This window comes from Condylura cristata, unplaced genomic scaffold, assembly GCF_000260355.1.
Source record: "Condylura cristata isolate star-nosed mole 26May11 unplaced genomic scaffold, ConCri1.0 scaffold00012, whole genome shotgun sequence".
NCBI lineage: Eukaryota > Metazoa > Chordata > Mammalia > Eulipotyphla > Talpidae > Condylura > Condylura cristata.
The window spans coordinates 10,124,426-10,148,171 of NW_004567113.1; the positions used below are offsets into that span (position 1 = coordinate 10,124,426).

General features: G+C 33.8%; 1 protein-coding gene across 1 annotated transcript in view; it reads right to left on the reverse strand.

Moving 5' to 3' along the window:
* Positions 1-23,746, reverse strand: part of PTPN13 (protein tyrosine phosphatase, non-receptor type 13 (APO-1/CD95 (Fas)-associated phosphatase)) — a 151,895-nt gene that overhangs the window by 88,035 nt on the left and 40,114 nt on the right. The window contains exons 5-7 of the mRNA XM_012724233.1: positions 23,618-23,705; positions 11,865-12,431; positions 65-160 (exon numbers count right to left, since the gene is read on the reverse strand). Coding sequence (XP_012579687.1) covers positions 65-160; positions 11,865-12,431; positions 23,618-23,705 — 751 coding nt within the window. The remainder of the gene's footprint in view (positions 1-64; positions 161-11,864; positions 12,432-23,617; positions 23,706-23,746) is intronic.

The window sequence follows — 23,746 nt, forward strand, 5'->3', positions numbered from 1 at the left end:
GTGAAAATTAAAAAAAAAATCATGGTTTCTTAAAAAAAATTTGCTTGTGTCAGATACCTCTTACCTTGTCTGAAATCTGATTCAGAAGAAATAATAGATGGACTTTCACTGGAGATACTAAAGATATCACTGTGGTAAGTTTTGTATCTTCGAATTGGTTCTGAAAGGATCAAACAACAAAAACAAAGCAAACTCATTAGTTGTTCACACAAATAAAATATGCTTATTGTATAAAACTACATCATTTTATATATTGCTTTAAATTTACCAATCGTGGGACCGTACTCAAATAACGTGATGCCAATTTTGAGGCAGCTTGTCACATTAGCTACGAGACTGGACTCTGATGCCACACTGCCTGGCACTCCACTACCTTACTAGGTGTGTTATTTTAGGGAGTAATTTCACCTTCTGTGACTCATTTTCTTCAGCCGAGAAGGGGGTATTACAATGCACAACCAGATAGGGTTGTGAGCATTCAGTGAATTACATACACAAAGCTTTTAGGATATTATCAATGTAATTTTCTATGGTGCTGTGATGGATAGAAAAGTCAAAGGTATGGTCCCAAAGTCAAAGAACAAAATACAGAAGTACACAAATAACTCAAGACACGCTGTTCAGTTCTACCAGAATGAGATAAACTAGCGCGGAGAGTGGGGTACTTGTGTAGGATTGTACAGAGTGCCTTATCGAGGGGACAGGGCCCTACTAAAACCTAAACTGTGCCTTCTAAATGCTTCTGACTCAGCCCCTTAATACCCGCAATTGTTCTCAGATCATTATTCATTTCATGCCTTGACTACTGCATGTGCCCTAGAGTGACCTTCTACAGTTTCCTGCCATAATTCACATTATGGAGCGTGAACTTTCCAGAAAAGAAAGTCTAAGCATATTCTTCTATTTCTTAAACTTCAAACTGAAATCTTTAAAAAAAAAAAAATTAGAAATCACTTACGTTGGCATTCAAAGCCTTTCGTAAACTGGTCCTCGACTATATTTATAGCAGCAGCTCACCACAGTGTTCATATTTTAGAATCAGGTGAAAAGTATAGACCTCTCTCTACTTCCAAAACACACATATTCACAAAAACTTAAAAAGAACTTTAAAATCTCAATCCCTTGTTCCTGACCTCATTACCACTTGCTCTCCTAGACACATTTTGCCCTCGTGTTACTGAATTTGCAGATAAAGCAAAGACCTTGAGATTCCCTCCAGATATATACTCTCAGTGCTAGGAAGACAGTCTCACTCCCGCTCTTTATATGAATAGCTGTAATTTTTCTTTTAAAAAAAAGCCTCACCTTCTCTATGAAAGCTTTCATAACTACCTAATGACTGAAGGGAAATACTGCTTTTCTTGCTTTCATATACTTTGCTGCAACTCTTCTGCTTAATAGTTCTCTACTCCATTTCCTTACCTAAATTATAAACTCTGATAAAGAGGGTAGTGTCTTTTTTTTTTTTTTTTTAGAAATAATGCTGGTACCTGGCAATTGTTTCATGTATAGCAAATACAAAATAAATACTTCTGAGGGAATCTGAATTAATGGATAAATGTTTTATACTAAGGTTATTTTAAAGGCACTGTTTCCATTGCACAGACAAATCAGCAGCCAAATCAGAGAGGGTAGATGTTAAACAGTTGAGAAAATGAGAATACATGATTTTTTAAAAATGACTTCAGGATCTGATAAGGAAAAAATAATATTTGTAAACAAAATAGAATGTGTGATAAGGGTCTTTTTGGCAGGCTGGATATATCTGAGCACGATTTCAGGGATCAAATAAAAGTCTAGAGTTTGAAGAGATTGAAGTTGCAAATGATAGTGGGGAGAATTAGTGAGAAATGTGCTGGCGGAGCAGAAGGAAACCTACAGTATGCATGGGTTGGTTGGTTAAGCGATGAAGGAGAAAGAAATGACTGGCAACACAAAGAGTTAAAAGTACAGAGTAAATCCCAAGCCACTCATGTGAGGGAGTTGTCTTACTCCTAGTAATAAAAAGTGAATCACTTCCTGGGAGCCAGCTTGGCTGGGAGATTGGAAAGAGGAAAGAAATTCTGCTGTGAAGAGCATGATAAGAGTCAGCACAACCACAAGAAAGCACTTGTGTAACCATGAGAGTTAAGATTAGGCTAGATGGAATACATGAATTTTATTGGAACTAGTCAGAATGGTGTGGTGACTTTCTTTGTCACTAGAGAAAATAGATTATGGGAAATACCCAGAATGGAACAATGATGTGAAATGTGTAGCAGCAGATAATCAAGGAATATGAGGGAATATTTTCTACTAGCACATAAATTTGAGGGCAGGGTCTGCACAAAATGAATTACTCCTTGTACTAACAGGAACTCTATGGAAAATATTAAGAAATGAATGAACAAAATAATTAAATGACACAAGAATGAGGCTTACAAAACCAGGATGGACATGATGGACTAGTAAAACTGGGAAGTTAGGCTGGGAAAAGCTTTAAATAAATGAGACATGTAGAAGGATAGATGACTGCTCACAGACTTGATAGAACTGTTTATCTGGAAAAGTAGGGATAATATAGTAGGACTGCCAGTTTATCAAGGTTTGCATGTAATGAATGTAAGTATCAAATAATACTATCACTGATGGAAACAGCTGCGAAATTGAAAACGCCAAGTATTTCCCAATATTTTTTAAAAAATGATTCCATTCCACTATGGGATATGTTCATAGTAAAATTATTAAGAAATTTAGAAAACTCCTCTGGCTTAAGATGAATGTGATTTAAAAGGACTGTAGAAGATTTAAATAATGCTTTTGTTAAATACTACTTTAAATTTAGGGATTTTCCCAAGGAAACCAGACCAAATTACAAACCTGGCTCTGTAACATATGGTAAAAGCAACATGGTCAAGAGGACCCAAATGTACAGACAATATGGTTTTACTTTTTAAAGAAAGGCAGAAAGTCACAATAAACCTATTCAGTAAACAGAAGACTGAACTTCAGCCACATGGAATTTCTATCATGTAATAACAACTCCACATCTCATAATAAATGAATTTACTGGTTCATTACTTTATCTACAAAGTGGCTTCTAGATAGAAAATAAATATGAATTCATTTTCCATTCTTGGTGGTGCTTTGTAGCTATTTCACCTGTTTCTAGTTTCTCACTAGTCTATGTTTTTCTTTATTCTTGAGTTTGACCCACTAGTAAACTTTTTTGAACTTGAGATACTTCCGCAAGAAATTAATGTAACTTTGACAAAATATGACAGAAATTCTTTTTTTAAAATATGACAAAAATTCATCTTCCCTTGGTGAACTATCAATTTGTAAATATTCTCATTACCACACGTGGGGGGCAGGGGGAGAGAGGAGAATGCCTTATGATGTTTTACCACATTATAGGGGCAGGGCACTAGCGCTCCAGAAATCCAAACTGAATAACTAACTAGCTTGGAATGTCTCTTGGGGCTATGCTTTTTTCTAGACTGGGGTAGGGATGAGGACTTTATGTAAATTAAAGTGGTAAAAATCTTTTTTTGGGCCTTCCCTGGTGGCGCAGTGGGTTAAAGCACAGCACTGAGAAACTAAAGCCACTTCAGCATGAGTTCGATTCCCGCCTGCCCCGGAGGTGACCACATGGCGTGGCAGACCTCTCTTGGCCTGCCCCTGCTTCCCTCAGCAGTGTACTTAGTCAGCCTGTCCTACTCCCCATTTGTCTCTGGTGACTCTTTTCACCTCTAGCTTGTACCCCAGTTCTGTATGCATAAATAAATGAATATTTTTAAAAAAAATCTTTTTGTGTGAATTTCTTATGTTCTGGAATTTTTCTTTTAAAATCTTCTTAGTGTTTCTTTCATGTAATGACAAGGCAGATATAGACAGATTATAGTTCCCAGGCAATATTTACTACTCAGTCATGCATAAAAGAAGTTATAATCAGATTAAAGTTCTCAGCCAAAATTTACTACTCATTCAAGCTTATAAGCAAGTTTGGCTCTTGTAATTATGGGCTTTCCATTTCTGGATTAATAAATTTTACCAATCCAGGAATTATAATAACATTATATGTCCTTTACCAAAAGTATCTTGTACTGGTATATAAGGAAAGACATTGTTCATGCTTACAGACACTTTGTGCAGGAACATTTCTTGGCTTTCTGAGATGACTTATGTAAAGCCATTCAGTTCTAGCTGATGGGCAGCTTTCTTTGTTCTGAGCGTAGGAGGGTGCTTTTTCATTTTCTAGGAGGAATCTAAATGCTATTAAAAACAACTTTTCTTTTTGAAACTCTAGACCACCACAAATGAGCTTTCTATCTACACTTAAATGTACTAGCCAGCACTTCAGATTTGTGGTACTGACTGGATCACTAAAAAAAAATATATACTATGACAACTTGTAAACAGTCATGAAAACAAGTCTTCAATAAGTTTTCATGTACCTGTTCCCTAGCATTAATAGACCTACTAATTGCTATTTTAACAAGAAAGTGTCAGACTTTTTTAAAAAAACAGAATCTCTGAAATAGTTATAAAATATTACAAAGTGTTCTGAATGCCAGAATTCCTGAATCAGGTGCTATCCCCTATTAAGAATATTCCAATACATGTAAAATGCCTATGTAGCCATGAATTTGCAATTCTAAAATTATCATAGCAAATTTTAAACTTTCACCATTATGACAAAAGACCATCATTTGTTTGCCTCTTGTGGGTAAAATCAGGCTTAAAGTCTAATGTTTCTGTTTGCAGAAACAAAATTTCCTTTCTCAACTAGTTAAGTATTTAAATTAAGTTTACATAGTACAAATTAGAATACCAGGGACCATTTAAGATAATTTTTTATAACTCATTTTACTACACAAATTCCTTCTTTTTGATTGACTATGAGAACTTATTTTTCAGATGTGGAAAATAAACTTGTAGGAAACAAATCTTTGTGATAGAAATAATAAGCACAAGATAACAAAAAGAATTATAAAATTAACCTGAGAACATATTGCCTAAAGAGCACCAAACTGGATTTGTGTAACATGTGCATATAAACATATAAGAATATTATCTCTAAGAAACATTTTGTAGAAAAGTGGTGAGAAAATGAGAATAGGGACTACAGAAGAATGGCTTAATGAATTAACACTTCTGGATAGATATTAGGGAGACTGCATCCTCAGACATACCCTGATACTGGGAGGTCTCGTTCAATTTCTAGTATTATTTTACCCTCATTAGGGATACTCTATTTTTGGTCTGAACACAGGGCATTAAAATCTGACAAAGGCTCATTATCCTTTCACTGTAATCTGTTTCTTTAAACAAATTTACTCCAACTCATATCATATTGACTCCACAACAAAAAACCTTTTCAATAAGTTAGTGTTCTGTCAGAACTTCTTAACAACTAAGAGTAACAATTTCCACCACCATCTAACATTTAACACTTTAAATATATAATGCAGAGATGTGATTATGAACACTATACTTTAAATGTGCAGATTTTGAAGAATTGCGTAATATTTGAGATTACATAAAGCTATTTGTGCTTCAGATGAAATGTTCAAATCTACAATCTTCACTTTAAAAGAATCTAAGCCAGCACAACTGTAATCTAAAAACACCATTTACAAGTGACATATTTTCATGTTCAGACAAGCAACATTCAGACAGTGAGGCTCAGACAATTGCAACATCAGAAAATAAATAACTACTTTTACCTTGGCACTTCTTTACCTTTAATATGACTCAGACTACTGATACATTTTTCAAAGAGAAGTGTACTAAAAAGACTGGTTTTGTAGCTCAGAACTATAAAGGAAACTTAAAAAAAAAACATTTTAAAAGTTATGGCACTAGTATTCAATTTTCAAGTAAAACTGAAACAAAAGATGTAAACTGAATTCATATATAACATACTTTTCTCTGCTTTTTAAAAAAAAAAATCTAAAGACCAAAGACTTCCCTTTTAACTGTTCACTATAACCCACTGTATTCTATATTATATCATGTTACATGATATATGTACAGAATATATTATACTCTCTTGAAAGACATGATCAATAAAATTTTTAAAAATTCAGTATTATTGAGAAATAATGACACCTATCATAGTATGAATTATAACATGATGGTCTGATAATAAAATAGTAAAAGTGGAGAATTTACGCAAGTGTGAATGTATATAAATGAGGGAAAATGTATGAAAAAATGCTCTCTGACCCATGCATTACTTTCTAGACATAAAATTTGTACACAATAGCAATGATAAAAAGAATGATCAGCTTCCAAGTTCTTTTCTGGGGTTCTGTGTGACGTGGTAGCCACAGAGCTGGGTTACGACTAACATGTGGGCTGGCTATACAACTCTTGCACCATCTTCCAAGATCCTCAGTTGTTATGACTCCACCATCATTTCTAGAGTTTTCAGAGAGTTCTAAAGGAGATTGATTGCATATACTGTTGGGTGGCCAGGTCTGACTTGCAAGTATTTGCTTTTCTGTGTAATTTATCAGATCGTATTGAATATCTGTATTTGAAGTAGTATCATTGAATATACCAAGATACTTTTACTAGTCACATTGAAATACTCGGATTAACATTTATTGATTAAATGTCAGGTATAGAGCTACATATGTGAACTAGGATAGAATTATGATTTTATGGCCCTCCCTGGTGGTGCAGCAGGTTAAAGCACAGCACTAAGAAGCTTAAGCCACTTCTGCATGAGTTCGATCCCCACCTGCCCCGGAGGAGATCTACATGGCATGGCAGACCTCTCCTGACCCGCCCGCTGCTTCCCTCAGCAGTGTACTTCATCGATCTGCCTGTTCTACTCCCCACTCTGTCTCTGGTGAATCCTCTCACCCTCCGCATCTCTGGCCTGTACCCCAGTTCTGTATGAATAAATAAATCTTTGAAAAAAAAAGAATTATGATTTAGATAAAACCAAGTTTTTGATGTGTACAGGAGAAATAAGCTTCTCAAAAAAGTAATTTCAATGAAAAACATAGGCCACCATCCTTAAGTGAGAAGGTGAAAGAAAGTTTCCATAACCAGATAATGCCTGAAAACATTGTTAGTGTTAGTACAGGAAGTTGCAGAAATAAAGGTATCTTTAAGAAATATTAAATGGCCTGTAGGTAGGCAGAGAGGGAAGGAGAGAGAGAAAGAAAATATATACATGGTGTTGGAGTAGGAAGTGCTAAAGGATGAGACTGAGAGCTACAATTGTGAACTTTAAATATCAAGAGCTAAAGAATTAGAATTTTATCATACTTAGGTGGTGGAAAGTTAAATGACTAAAGGCAGAGAAGGAAAAGCAGGGGAATGGAGAACAAACGGCAGCTGTGATCAGTTTAGAAAGCTACTTCCATAGTCCATGAACAACAGAAAGAATTGAGAGATGGGTGGAATGAAGACATTTTGGTAATTAAAATTACTGGGTTTGAAAATTATGATCGCTAGTAAGTAGATCAATTTATTTTTTATTTTTACTGATTTAGTGTTGGTTTACATCGTTATGTTTTAGAGGTAATAAGATCCATTTAAAATCTTTCTTTAAATATATCAATTCATATTTCTCAAAAGGTGTCTTTGTCAAAGCCAAATTGAGCTTACGTTATTTATGTACAGGTTTAAATTATTTTAGCAATTCCTGATAAACATATTCTATAATGTCAGGGACTCCAAAATCATTATTTTATTACTATGAATGAAGACACCAGAAAGTCTGTAATGTTTTTGCCTTTAGTTTTCCTTAGTGTTTTAAAATGCAATTTCATTTTTTTCCACTTGGGTAAATCAGAAGCAGAAGTAAATGTCTACTCTCTGTTGGATATAAACTAAGCAACAACTCATTGCATGCTTCATAAATGTTTCTCAAAATGTACAGTTCCTCAGTTGCACCAGTCATATTGCAAGAGCTCAGTAGTCACATGTAGTTTGCAAGTACTGAGCTGAACTTAGTAAACTTAGGATAACTCCCTCCATTTAATAACTTATATTGGAAAATGCTGGTAAACAAAATTGCTTTTACAACCTAGTCCTGGGCCATAGGGCATAGGGTTTTTCTGGTTCAGATTCTGAATTAATCTATAATAATGTGCTTTTCATAGATACAAATTATATTTTCAGATTATAGTAAAATAAGACACTAATTACTAAAAGTATATGATATTTGTCCAATCACACAGAATTTCTGCATACTCATATTTACTTTTGTGGAATCGATACCCATGAAATAAACCCATGAATATCAAAATTACTTATTATTTTAGTTCATGGAGCAATTTAAATATCAATCAAATCATATAATCGAATCTTTCTCCTTTTTGTTTTTGCTATTCAGAAGGAAATAAATTAAAGAAGTAAAAACCAAATAATTCATCTCTGCCAATGGTGAATTTCAGAAGAAATACATTTTGAAAAATGTTTGTCCCTTCAGAATGTCACTTTAAGTATTCTACATGAACATCATTTATGAATCCATCTCTTGCTTTTCTGAAATGTTAGTATAATATATAAACTTCCAATTTTTTTTTCATAAAAATGAAACATTACAGAGCCTCAGTAATGAGAAGAGGCTCACATACTTTAGTGTTTACATAGTCTAACTGCACAATACCGAGTTCAAGCTGTGTTCATAGGGCAGTCACATCTTAGAAGAGCTAGGACAGGTTGCAGAATTTAAAGAAAGGAAACAATAACAATAGTCACTTTTGTAGGATTTAATTATATCTGTTTCATACTTTTCCTTTTAAGATTGAATAGCATACAGCAATCTTGACTGTTGAAAGTAAAATCCTATTTGTGGTCCCCACCCAGGGTGTGGAGTGCTGTTCATACCATACTCACAATACTGGTTCCAAGTCAGTCTCTCATAATCAGAAATGTGTTGCCATCCCACAGAGCAATGCATAATAAGTGTGTAGTAATTACATCACAAGATAAATGGAGACAGATATATTCATTTGAAAATAGACAATTTCTCAGATCTCAGATGACTGGAGAGAGGGGGAAGAATATGCTGGGGGCAAGGAAGAGAGTAGAAGAGTGAGGCAGTCCTATGCTGAGGTGAAAAAATAAAGTTTAAAAAAATAAAGCAAATGAAAAAAAGAGTGGCATCAAAATTTAAAATGAATGTCCAGGAAAGAAAAGCTAGGGTGTATTTCTTATTGCTCCTACACTTGAAGTGGAGAATTATTTGACAGGTTAACTTACTGGTAATAGTAAAAACCTTATGTCTATATAATTTCTAAATTTTCACTACAGTTTAGTTCTTGGGATCTTTTATTCCTTTCTCATTTTATTCCCACCCAAATCAGAGCACTCAATGCTAACCATTGTTGGAGGAGATAATTTTACGTCCTTATCTTGCTAGCTACAGGAGAACCATTTCACGGATCCTACCTTGGAAGCCCACCAAAACACTATCTACAACAGAACATGGGATACAACAGAGCTCTACCTTAGCCCCTATCTATTCAAGGTGGTTTATGACTCATTTTGAGCCTTACTTTAGTAACAGTATCTTATTTTACTGCATTCAAAGTTGTATAACGTTATCAGTAAGAGACTTAAGGGATTTGTGAGGCAGTTATCTGAATGTACAATTTCTCAGGCAGTAAAAAGGTTTTCCCAAAAATGTATCTGTTTTGTGTTTGAAACCAGAATAGCTGAGTAAAGAAAGCCATATTCTTGGTCTCAAGAGACCTGGGTTCTAAAGACAGCTCTATATGAATTATTTATTTCCTTTGGCAAAATAGTCCACTTTGGGTCTCTAAATGGTATCCAGATCCCTTCCATCCAAACTCCATGATTTTAATGTCTGGTCTCTCTTGTGCTAGTTGATGTTGTTAGCTGAGGGGATACTGTGCAGATCATTTAGAAAAAATCTGCTTTCAAGAGGCTGGGACCTGAGCTAAGGAACAGGCTATACATTTGCGACAAGGGAGACAACTGTCTTTACTACCAGTTCAACAATCATCCTTGCAAGAACTAAAATTTAGTGATTTCTTTTCTTCCAGTTGGTCTATCAGCCCAGTGATCACTGGAACATTTCTTTTAAAAAATTGTCAAGTAACAGCTAGTGGAAAATATTTAGGATAAATATAAAAATCTTTGAGGAAAATCTACTCCCATAATGATGATATTAACTAGTTAAGTGATCTCATAACAAGTGGATAATTTCTAAATCTTGTTTTATAACAAGCTACCATTTTGAAAAAAATAAGAATCCATAAAGATTATACATCATCTCTACAGAGATACAGAAGTATCTGGAAACAAGATGGTCTAGTTGATCTTAACACACACACAGAACCTGTGAAGATAAAAGGTTCATATGCAAACTAGGATAGTAATTTATCTTACTATTAATTTTGAAGTGATCAACATATAACCTTTTCAAAAAATATATTAAGGAGATTAGTTCAGGATGATTTACTAGGTTAAATATATTTTCATTGATGTTTGGCTTCTTTACCATTTAACTAAAACCAAGGTTCCAGTGTGAAACCACTTTTCTCAAAATTTTACTTGACATTATTGTTGACTTACAAAATATTAAATCAAATAATCCTGAAATACATGAGTTCACACATAAGAACATAATGAATTATTTTATTTTTATTATTTACATGTTAAGAAAAAAACTAAATTTTTAAATGTTAGTAAAATCATGTAGATAGCCATGTATCTTTCCTAGTGTATAGTGAGTTGACCACAGGTTTATCTATTTGTTTTCCACAATAGAAAAGATTTGTTTACATAAATGCCTCCTTGAGGGCATATTCTAAGGGTCAAACTAAATTATTATTCACATACTAGCTGTTGTGCAATACTAAATAATTGTAAAGCTTTTGAACAGAGAGACTTTTGAGTTACAAAAGTGTTCTTTGCTGTCACAGTGCTAAAGGTTTACTGATCACCGTTAAACTGACAAGTACATAAAACAAATTTCTAAATTTTTATTTTCTGTCTGAATGTTTTAAGATCAAGACCATTTTGTAAACTTGGATATTTTTTAAAATGCACTTTATGTAAAAACTGGAAACAAGAATTAAGTATTCAATAATTTCCTCCATAATTATATTTTTGTTATTTGCAATTGCTGATTTTAAAAATAATCAAAAAGTTTCACTAGAAGAATGGAGAGAATGCTCAGTGGCCAATAGCAATGTGGTTAATTGCTTTATAGTGTTACCCAATTAATCTATTTTGTTAGGCCCATTTTACATATGCGGCAAAAGACTAATAAAATCCAATTGTTGAAGGATCATAGGTCACAAATGGAGTAAGTAATTTAAGCTTAGGCCAACTGATTTTTATAAAGTTAAAAACTAACATTTTTAAGAAACAGATTGAAAAATTCATTCAGACCAAACAACCATAGTTTTCAGTTGTCATGTCCCCAAATTTGGTTTCTGAAACTGGTAGAATGACTGCACCATCACCATGCACTATGTCTGCCCAGAATTGCTCGGCAGTGTTTCTGATCTTCATGTATCAGTCATTTACTGAAGCCTCTCAAGAGGTGACAGAGGGTGCGCTGAAGTATTAAAAAAAAAAAAGAAAATACAACTCCTGCCCTTGAGGAATTAACAATCTAAAAATATAACTAGCTAAAACACTGAACTTTTTAAGTTGACTGTCCTAGATATGCTCAATAGAGAAGACATTGTGGAAGCAGCTTACTGTTTGGAATTTTGTTGGAAGAGACAATAAAATGGAGAAAAAGAGAGTCTAGACTTGGAACAAAAGATTGAAGTGGAAATAAGACTTGTGGAATGGTTTAATAACCCTTTTTATTTCAAAATGCATTTTAAATCTAGTAATTCAATTCTCTCTCTCTCGAACACACATAAATTACTAACCTTCTACATTCATGGCTTCCCTTAGAACCTGAAGTTTCTTTTGTCGCTCTCGGATTCGGTCCAAAGCACTTGATATGGCTGAGGAGGTGGGTACTTCTCGTGTGTGAAGCATTGAGTTTGTTTTCTGAGGGCCAAAGATATCCAAGGCAATGCTTCCATCTGAGTATCTTGCCTCTTTTTTCCTAGGAGTAGTAGAAGTCCTCACTGTTACTGCCCCAGGAAGACAGTGTGGGTATCTGCTAGTCTCACCAGAAGAGAAGTCTCTGTCAGCTGTGCAAAGCAAGTCCAAAGATGAAGCCCAAGTCTTCTTCTTGGAAATCACATCACTGCCAGGGAGAACTTTTTTTTCTGGGTCACTAGTTTTGAATTGGTAAGGGGAGCAGGTATTTTCAGAATCTTCATTTCCTGAATTATTGTCTGATGAAATGTCCTTGAAATAATCTTCCTCATCTTGTGTGTCTCTGATGGACAGAAATCCCATAGATTTACTAAGCCCTTTGTTAAGAAAGGTCTGATGAGAGAATGGAGACTTGTGTATGTCTAGTACATCAGAAGTAGAGCTTCTTCCTGGAATGATAAGAATCTATCATGTATGCACAGAAGTTTTAGAAATAGCTGGAATGTAACCTTACTATTGACAATGAAAGTATTTCATTGGGAACTTTCTAAATTAGCCAAATGGAGGAACAGAGATGAAATGGGAGGGTGGAGGTAGTGAAAGAAGTGGAGAGATGTTATATTTGCATAACTTTTCAAAGTCCAATGATTTTTATATAATGAAATCATAAGCTGAACTTTATTGAGTAGTATTTTATATTCATCAAAGGTGAATTATTTGGTCTCTAAAAATAAAAGTTTCTAATACCACTTTGGAGGTTTACTAGTTACTCATGAAATGATCTGTAATTAATAATAGAATGTAGAATGTATCCTTTAACTTCTACATGTGAAATTCATACATGCATTACTTTAACATAAAGCCCTGGTACGCTCGACCATGAAATAAATATGTCTAAAGGTTAGACAAAGAATTCTTCCTATATTCTAGATGGAAAAAAAATTGTAGCATTTGGAATTCTTAACTACTAATGCTCTATCATGATTAAGTAATCATCAGAAAATGCGATTATTTAAAATTCAGATAGTTTGACTTGAAATTATATGAGACTTAATTTTTCATCTAGTTTCCAGTAAGTACCAATATTTTAGATAAAAAAAATCTCATTTTATTTCAACATAAAAACTGTCATCTGGAGATTAAATTTTCTTCTACCTGTATGTCATAAAATTAAGTGACACAGGCACAGGCATGAAGAATATATAAAGACTGGCAACTGAAAAGCTTAAGCACCTAGGTTTCTGTTTATTATTTCTCATAACTAACATTGTGAGAAATATAACAAAATTTTATAATTAAAATTTTATAACTATAATTATATAAATCACAAACATTATTTTGAGCTAAAACAAACATATTATTTTGAGCTAAGATATTAGTTGAAATTTTAAAAGTAATTTTCTCAGTGACATGATGAATAAGTGAGAGTAGGTGTGGGGTAAGTAACTTAATTTTCCATGCAGACCATCATGTACTAAAATACTACTTCCTCGCAAACATAACTGACACCTGTCAACAGGAATAAAGTAGCATATTTATTTATTCTTTGGTTTTTGTTGTGACTAAAACCAGTAAGCCATTCTAACTTTTAAGGCAGCAAACTTTAAATATATTAAGATGCAGTAAAAATGCCCAATCAAAAATTGTTTTAAATAAAGATTTAACAGCAAAAATCTCGTGTTTATGTGCGTGTGCATGCATGTGTATCTATTTATCTCCGGTATTGTAAAAGAAATAAACGGAAAATAAAATTTTAGTTAGTAAACGTGTTACACAGATTTCCTGTGTACACATCTGGTATTCCTCTTTGACTACCCATTTATATATATAATACAATATAATGACTAACACTTTCCTAGCACTAATAGATTGTCTATTACTCATATGAAGAAGTCAGTTACTCCTACAGGGTAGCAATTATAACTTTCAACTACCTGACTGCAAAATTTTATCTTAAAAATCTTTAAAAAGTTGAATTTGGTCCTCCCTGGTAGCGCAGCGGGTTAAAGCACAGCACTAAGAAGCTAAAGCCACTTCCACATGAGTTCGATTCCTGCCTGCCCTGGAGGTGACCACGTGGCTCAGCAGACCTCTCCTGACCCACCCAACTGCTCCCCTCAGCAGTGTACTTCATAGATATGCCTGTTCTACTTCCCACTCTGTCTCTGGTGAAGCCTCTCGCCGCCCCTAAGCCTCTGGTCTGTACCCCAGTTCTGTATGCACAAATAAATAAATCTTTAAAAAAAAGTTGAATTCACTTCAGAATGGTAGAATTTGATTACTTGAGAATTAGACTCAGACATTGTGTTTTTCTTATAACTCATTATCCCCTGAACATGGATCACTTAAATGCAAAGAATAAGATTAATAGCTGGGCATGTCATATAAGAAATATATAAAAGTAGGGTAAAAAGAGACATATACAATACTACCACATCCAGATACAAGATTGTCACTGATTCTATTGAACAAACCATATTTGGAAACTTGTTATTTTAAAATTTTATTTAAAAATAGAGGATATTCTTGAAAATAGAATACATTAGATAAAAAATGAGAGTTGAAAGGATGTAAGGATCATAAAACTACAGAGGAATTCAACATAAAATAGTATATGCTTTCATATACTATTTTAACTGGCAGCAAAGTAGAAAAAACCTGGAGAAAACTGAGTATTCTGACAACACCCAAATTCAGTCACTGTGGATATTCAATTTATATATTAATAGTAAGTTCACTTAACTTTCTTGTTTCATATTTTACTAAGAAGGGGCCCTCCCTGGTGGTGCAGTGGGTTAAAGTGTAGCACTATGAAGCTAGCCACTTCAGCATGAGTGTGATCCCCGTCAAGGGAGCTGACACACACGGTGCAGTGGATCTCTCCTGTCTCACTCCCTGCTCCACTCAGCAGTATTTTTCAGTCAATCTGCCTGTCCTGCTTCCTACTCTGTTGCTGATGAAGCCTCTCACCTCCCACACCTCTGGCCTGTACCTCAGTTCTTACATGCATAAATAATTTTTTAAAAAATAAAATTTTTTCAGCAAGAAAATAATTGTCAGAGGGAATTGTTTTCATTTCCCCATAAATCTAATAATGTCTGCAAACCTTTACCCTGTTCTCTTAAAAGATGAATTCTTGGGCCCTCCCTGGTGGCGCAGCGGGTTAAAGCACTGCACTAAGAAGCTTAAGCCACTTTCGCATGAGTTCGATCCCCACCTGCCCCGGAGGTGACCACATGGCGTGGCAGACCTCTCCTGACCCGCCCACTGCTCCCCTCAGCAGTGTACTTCGTTGATCTGCCTGTTCTGCTCCCCACTCTGTCTCTGGTGAATCCTCTCACCCTCCACATCTCTGGCCTGTACCCCAGTTCTGTATGAATAAATAAATCTTTAAAAAAAAATGAATTCTTTTAGTAATTGAAAGTCATACTGCAGTATGTGTTCAATCTCTTCTTTTTACTTTTACCAAAAATCTTTGGTTAACTTCTTTCTCTGCTCAGGTCTTCATTAATCCCCATATCTACTGACTCATTTCCATTTGTATACAAACATGTTCTAATATCTCCATAATTAAAAACCTACTTAAAAGAAATCTCTACTTACTTTGTTATATTTCCTTCTAGCTACTGCTGTCATCAAATTATTACTTTAAATTCATTGTTTGACCGACTTTTAATTGGCTTCTAACTCCTGCACACCTTGACAATTCTCATCATGTTATCTCTGAAGAAATCCAAATTGCCAAACCCAATGGACACATGTGTATCCAAATTTTAGTTACCTTTCACCAATAATTGATAGTGCAGAAAACCCCTTACTGAATCTCCTTCCCCTCTTTATAAGCCTGTTTCCTACTCAGACTGTTCCTCCTTATGTTGCTTTTTCATACTCTAATGGGATACACTGGACTTCCTCAGGTAGTAGTTATAGAACCCTTTTTACTCTTTCCTTCAATAGTTCCATCTATTAAAAGACTAAATTTATCTAAATATTCATAACCCCCAAGTTGATATTATTGGCACCCACCTCTTTTGGTAGCACACATCTTATATAACTGATTACTAGTATTAGCTCAGAAACACCTAAAAGCTTAAATTAATTTTTTGTTTCCCACATCTAGAGATGTCCAATCTACCTTAGCCTTCCTTATTTCAGTAAAAGGCATCAATATCAGATATACAGTAACCATCCCCAAATCCTTCAGCCTCCTTATTTCCTGTATTAAATCCACTAGAAAGTGCTGGTTATTTAAATTCTCAAAGATATCATACTTCATATGATTATTTCCAATTCCACTGGTATCATCCTATGCCTAATGATCACCTGACCAGAAAACTGCAATATGCTCTAGATAGAACTACCTATTCTCAACAAACTATTCTCAATTTAGCAACTAGAACTGTCTTTTCAAAATATAGGCTTCATGATTCTACAACCCTGTTTCAATAAGCTAAAAGGCATATTTTCCACTACATAAAATTTATGCTTCTTTTGGATCCTTTTCAGCTTCACCTCCACTTCCCTTATTTTACTCAGGCCACACGTATTACTCAATGAAGCTCTTTTGCATGTTAGGATCCTTTGTGGTCTGCTGTGAATGGCCTACTCCAGGCCTTTCTTATGGCTAGTTGCTTTCTATCCTATAGTTTTACTTCAGAATTCCCTGACCACTTTTGAAATAGGTCACTTTGTAAATGTATAACAAATCTGTTACATTTATATGAAGCAGCTTTTTCATTTTTTTAGGTCATTAGTATTTACTAACAATATATCAGTGAGCAACTTTATCCTGACAGTGTCATGTCTTCTCACTAGCTATATGAGGCCCAAAAGAATTTGCTAATAGGGAGGCTCTTAGATCACCAATGCTTTATACTTTCAGTTCTCTTCATATAAAATAAGTACATATAAAACATTTCAGTTCATATATATGTGAAGTCCAGGAAGATTTCATTTTAACTTCTGCAAGGCAGTACCAAACTATAATGAAAATAATTCATATAAAAGTTTGTACTAACTTCTACTCTGTTTCTACCTTTAAGTAAATTTGCTGTTTGAAAGTCACATGATTAGAGATTATTTAAAATCTGATGATTATTACTTATAAATGATCATTTCAAACCTTAATTGCATCCTCTACCAGTAGCCAAGAGGACAAAAACAGGGATGGTGAAATAGCAAGTGAAGGAAGAAACAAAGGACCAGGGTACTGATATACTAAGGAAACTAGGCAAAAAGTTGTGGGGGTGTGAACAGTTCCAAGTGATGAGTGTAAACTTGTCAGAGATGGCCTATGTAAAACTATGAGAGCTGTGAGCAACACAACCATTAATGAAGAAACTGAGTATAGATTACCCTTTGAAGGAGAAAAAAGAAGGGAAGAGATGTGTTGAGGTAGTTTATCCAGTGACTGTCTTATCCTAGGGTTGCTTTGTTTGCTTTTTGGAGGAAAAGGGATATGTGCTCTAGGTAGGTACACATGTACATGATAGAGAAGTGGATTTCAACTAGAACAAACAATCTTCTTAAGTCATATAATCCTAATTGGCAGAAGTCTCAATGAGTTTTTTCATGTTAATGAAGCTTACTATCTTTAATTATAAAAGTAGATATATAATTACCTGATTAACACTTCACAGGTATATACAAAATGAATAGCATCACGTATAACAAGATGCTATCATGACTGCTTTATGTTGCTTAAAGCAGATGGAAAAAAAAATTCACTAATCTGGGCACTCAAAATGAAGATTCGAATGTAGAATTTGGCCCTATTATAAAGTCTACATAAGGGAAATGGAATTTTAGGATCACTTATTACATGCTTAAGTCCAGTTGACCAGAGAACATCCTGTATTGTTAATACCAGAGCCAGGTACTAAGTATATTTGAGATTAAATAAAATGCAATCACTTCAACTGCTTTAAACATGTGCCTTGCTTATTATTATATCATACTTATTTTATCTAACAGACAATAAATAGCACTGAAATCATCAAGTACTCTTAACAGCTGTACTCACTATCCATTCTGATCACAGCAAATCAAACTGTTATTTCTAAAAGCAATGCCCTTGGAACTACTCTTAAAAGATTTCAGGTAGAATTTTTCTTGATATTTCCCCATTCTGAGTAGAGTTATTAGCTCCTTCCACTATACTCACAGAGCATGCAGGACCTCTCTTGTGACATTTTTTTCACTGTATTAAGATTTCTACTGTATTATATGTCTTTCACACTCCATTTCGCCAACCCTATAGCTCATAACATATCATGAAATGATATATTTTATTTGTTTTGTATTTTCAATTCCTGTTAAAAGAGATTCCTAAAGAGTGTGTACAGATGACATAACTTTTTGAAACTCTTTGAAGCCAATTTGGTAACATTAAGTGACCAGAAAGCTTCCTGTCATGAGTTTTTTTTTCCTAGTTCTCCCAATGGTTCCTGAATATAAGCAAAATCACTTAATTTCCATGTAACTCTCCTCATCTAGAAAAATATAGAAATAATTTGTTATGCATTTTTAGAGATGACAGGATGTCAACTATTTATCCAGTATGAACTATATGAACTATTATGAACTCTTTTGAACAAGGTTAACATAAAGATTTTAAATTTTGCCTCATTTTGTTTCTGCTTTAGTTTCCTCAGCATATAATTACTTTGAAGGGTAATTTAACAGTTTTTCTGATAGGAAGTCATGAAACCAGAAATCAGAAGTTTCAGATTAAAAAAAAAATCACAGTACTTAAAATAGTATAAGAGGTGACTACAAGTCAATTTTCTATCACTTAAGTTGGCTCTGAGGTGACAGAGCTTATAGACACATTACACACAATGACAAATCACCAAATTTAAAAATGAACCATAAGCATTTTATTTTGGAGTGTGCACAGCATGCTGAAAACTTATGGGGTACAATAAATGTGCTATGAAGATTTTAAGAATAAAAATCATCTTCATAACAGAACACATTCCATTTATTTTATTAAAAAAATCTTCCTTGTAAAATATATTTGCATCTTAAAGTTTATTTGTACTTATAAAATTTTAACTGTTTTTGTTATATATGATTAACATTATCCTTCACTGCCATCATTCATCTTTCCTCCACCCCTACTAAGTCAAAAAAATTATAATATCTTTTAGAAACTAACTTTGAAATGACATTTCAGTATTAAAAAAAAAAAAAGCCTCCCCAGCTCCCCATCTGTCCTCATAAATGTGTGCAAGTACATAAAAAAAAAAAAGAAACATGATATTATCAACACACCCAAGTTCTGAAGCACTATCATGCCCATCTGATCATGGTGTGTGTTTCTCCCTTCAGCTTGGCAGGAAATGTTTGATTTCTTTCTGCTAAGTGAAGAAATTTTATCAGCACTGACAGTATTAAATAACCAAGTGGAGACAGAAGGCCCCCTATGTTAAGTTTTAGCTTCTGTGACAGATCTCAAGAGGTAAGATATAGAGACTTGTTTTAAGATTGTGTATTCATAGATGAAAATGGTTTGTTTTAGCTGAATAGTCAAAATTAAGCTAACAAAGCAATATCCCTAAAATTGCTCACTTTTTAAAATTTACTTCTTTTAATCTAATTTTGCCCCTTGACATGTTCCTTATTAAAGGCTTTTGTTTGGAGCCCAATAATCTAAAACTCATGATATGGCTTTATATATAAACGTTTTAGGTTGCTTTGCCTGAAAGAGAACACTTCACTACTAATATAATGCTGCAAGTGACCATTGATAGTCACTGTTACTGCTCAAAAGTAACAATGTCCTAGAAGAATATTTCTTCTTCAAGAGGTAATTTTTTTCAATCTTAATGTTTTTATTTTATTTTATTTTATTTCTTAATGTTTTTAAATGAGTAAATGCCATCAGCTGTTAAATGCTTCTTTCTGGTAATAGCTATAATTTGGTATATTCTACTGATTTTGTCCTTGACATGTAGTTTTAAAATTTTCAAATGTACATTAAAGCCCCGGGGCAGAAGAGGTTTGTTAGAGAGCAATGACCAAGATTGTCTGAGAAATCCTTTACATGTCATTTGATCCAAAAAAGAATACTATTTCTTTAAGTTTAAGGATAATGATTCTACTACAAGCTATGAAGCATAAATGAAACTTGATTTATTCTGATAAACTGATTCCTTACACATTATCTTGAGTTCAGATACAGGGACATTTTTATTCTCCAAAAGAGAGGTATGATTATTAAAGAATAAAGTTAATGAACAGTGATTAATTTTTATTCTTTTTTTTTTTAAAAAGATTTATTGAAGCAACAGAACTGGGGCACAGAGGTACAGGCACAGAACTGAGAGGATCCACCACAGAGTAGGGAGCAGAACATGCAGACTGATGAAGTACACAGCTGTGGGGAGCAGTGGGCTGAACAGTCACAATATTTCTAAAGAACTGTAAAGACAATAACACTGAGTCTTTCTTGACATTGTAAAACAAAAGTCACAAATAAAAGGTATTAATCATTTGGTTAAAAACTTCTGATATTTCTAATAAGAAAATTACACGATGATATGAGCTAAGAAGATGAACTACAGTTCATTTCTGCTTACTTTTCATATAAATTAAAGTTCAAAAAAAGGTTATCTAAAGAAATAAACTAGTCTCATTAAAATTGTATTACAAATCTAGTAATTTTATAAAACCTTCTTTCATATCCAGTCAATCAACAAATACTCATTTTATTTCAGTCAGACTTACAAAAACTAAAATACTTAATAAAGGTTTTCCCTATCTTTAGCTTCTACACATGAAGAAAGCTTAACCTTTGCATGGTCCTTTATTTAAAAAAAAAAAAAATACATATATAGGCCCTCACTGGTGGCTCAAGGTTTAGGACACAGCACTACAAGCCAGCCACAGATGCTTCAGTGTGAGTTCTATCCCCTGCCAGGGAAATGATTCCACAGCAGACCTCTCCTGTCTCGACCACTGCTCCTCTCAGCAGTGTACTTGTCTTCCTGTTCTGCCCCCCACACTATCTCTGATGAATCCTCTCACTGCCCCTGCACTTCTGGCCTGTACCCCAGTTCTGTATGCATAAATAAATCTTATTAAAAAAAAAGAAATCTTAAAAAAAAGTTCATAAATGACAAATAAAAAACATGCTATTTAAGTAATGTTATAGAATAGGTAAAGATTAAGTACAATCTGTTACTTCAAAAATATTATATAATAATTAATGCCTATAGAAGACTAAATGGGCCTCTCTGGTGGCTCAGGGGTTAAAGTCTAGACTATCAAGCTATCTCCAGTCACTGCGGATGAGTTCCATTCTTGGCTAGGGAGCTAACCACATGGTGCAGCAGACCTTTCCTGTCTCAGCTGCTGATCCCCTCAGCAGTATATTTCAGTCAATCCACCTTTTCTGCTCCTCACTGACTCTGGTGAAGCTTCTCACCTTGCACATCTCTGGCCTACACCCCAGTTCTTGTATGCATAAATAAGTAAATCTTTAAAATAAAAGACTTTGAATCATTGAAAATAATATAATCTAAATTATATTTAATAAATGACATTATTTAGTCAACAAGAAACATATAGACTAATTCCAATACATAACTATTTTGTGATAGTAAGAAATGATAGAAAGTTTCCTTGTATGTCTTTCTCTTGTCTTATTACTCTGGCTAGGACTTCCAGTATTATATTAAGAAGCAGTGGTGAGAGTGGACATCCTTGTCTTGTTCATGGGGCTAGGACTGAGATGAGAAAGTATACATTGTATAAAAATGAAAAAAAAATGATAGAAGGGAAGTTCAGAAAGAAACTAGTGGCAAAGAGGAATACAGAGAGAAGGGCAGAGAAAAAGATTAGTTAGAGAAATAATTCATATCTTTTAAATCTAATATTTCACTTAGTACAGTTCATTATGTCTTGAAAGTTTATTATCCCTTAAAAATTATTCTTTTCAGGGCTCTCCCTGGTGGCACAGCAGGTTAAAGTACTGCACTAAGAAGCTTTAGCCACTTCCTCATGAGTTCGATCCCCGCCTGCCCCGGAGAAGATCCACATTGCGTGGCAGACCTCTCCTGACCCGCCCGCTGCTCCCCTCAGCAGTGTACTTCGTGGATCTGCCTGTTCTACTCCCCGTCCTGTCTCTGGTGAATCCTCTCACCCTCCATATCTCTGGCCGTACCCCACTTCTGTACGAATAAATAAATAAATCTTAAAAAAAAATTATTCTTTTCAGCTTGTTACTGGTGTTCATCTATAATTTCCTACTATTCAGTTCTCAAACAGTAGATTGGCTAAAAAAAAAAATTGATGGATTAGCAACGTACTGCTGCTCTTAATACCAAGTTTGACACTATAAATTATCTAACTCCTTGTATAATTTAAAATGAAGGAAATCAGATTTCTATCTGGAAGAAAATGTGTCTATATATGTGGGAACATTAAGTACAGTAAATAACACAATAAATGGTAAAGAAACATTTGAAGTTGCTGTCAAACCATTGTAAATCTAAGTTAAATAAAGTCTACGTACTTTTTTTATCTATGCATAAACTAATATGTGTATTAGCAAAGGAACCTTATTTTATCAGAAATTTCGTTTACTGATGAAAGATAAGATACTTTTTAGAAAAATAATACTTATGCACAATAATTAAATAATAGGTACCAAAAGAGACAAATTAGAGGTGATTTTACTGATTTTCTTTGACTTCTTGAGATAAGCAGTAACTTTTATTAGATTACATTCTTCCTTTAGTTATAATACTTCTGAATTCTGCAAAAAAAAAAAATTGGCCTAGATAACCAAATACCTATATGTCATTTTCACTGTTTCTCATATGCTTTAAATAAGATAGTTGTGTTTATTATCTGATTAATTAAAATATATTTAAGTAATATTTCTTCCCACTCCCATTTAAGACAATAAAACATCTCATCCACAAAATATTTTTGTTAAATTGCATTTTGAGCAATAAAGAGAACAATCAACAAACTCAACATTTCATTTTACAAATAAGGCACGTCTGAAAATACTGAAAAATCATTTTTCATGTAAAAATATATGTTTTATTCTCATTCTACATTTGGAACTTTCACTCATTTCTTCAAAAATCATCAGCATAGGACCCATAATGAAAGTGACTGGCAAGTAGTAAAACACCCACCTCATGAGTTTTGGTAACCTAAGGCACTTTTTGATAACTGCAAAATCAAGAAATTAGTTGGCCATAAAAATTAACTTAATAGGTTGTACTAGTAAAAAAGGGGATACAAAAATAACAGAGCATAAGTAAGAGTAATATTGCTGTTTGAAACTTGTTTCAATAGTGTTTAAATTCACTTCATCATTTTACTTTAAAATATATGTTTAATAAATAACATTAGAAAGTTAATAAATGACACTATTGCTATAATAATTTTTAAAGGGAAATAATTTACTGTGGGAGTCCTGACATTTAACATTTTTTACATTGTTTTTATGTACTTATATGTTAATATAGCAAGAGTTCCTGGCTCTTTCCTGTCTCTACTTTGCATACTTATGTTCAATATAGTTACTATAAATCAGGTCCCCAAGTCAGTTAAGTATGATTTCATAAAGAAAACAATGGAAAATGTTATAATTTTTATATTAACATACTCTTACCTGTTGGCAATCCTTTTCCTCTCAGTCGGTCTCGAATAGCTTGGCTTCGATCAGGCTTTTGTTCACTGTTATGGGAATGCTGATCTGTCTGTACACAGATAATCAAGAATCAAATGTGACAAAAGAATT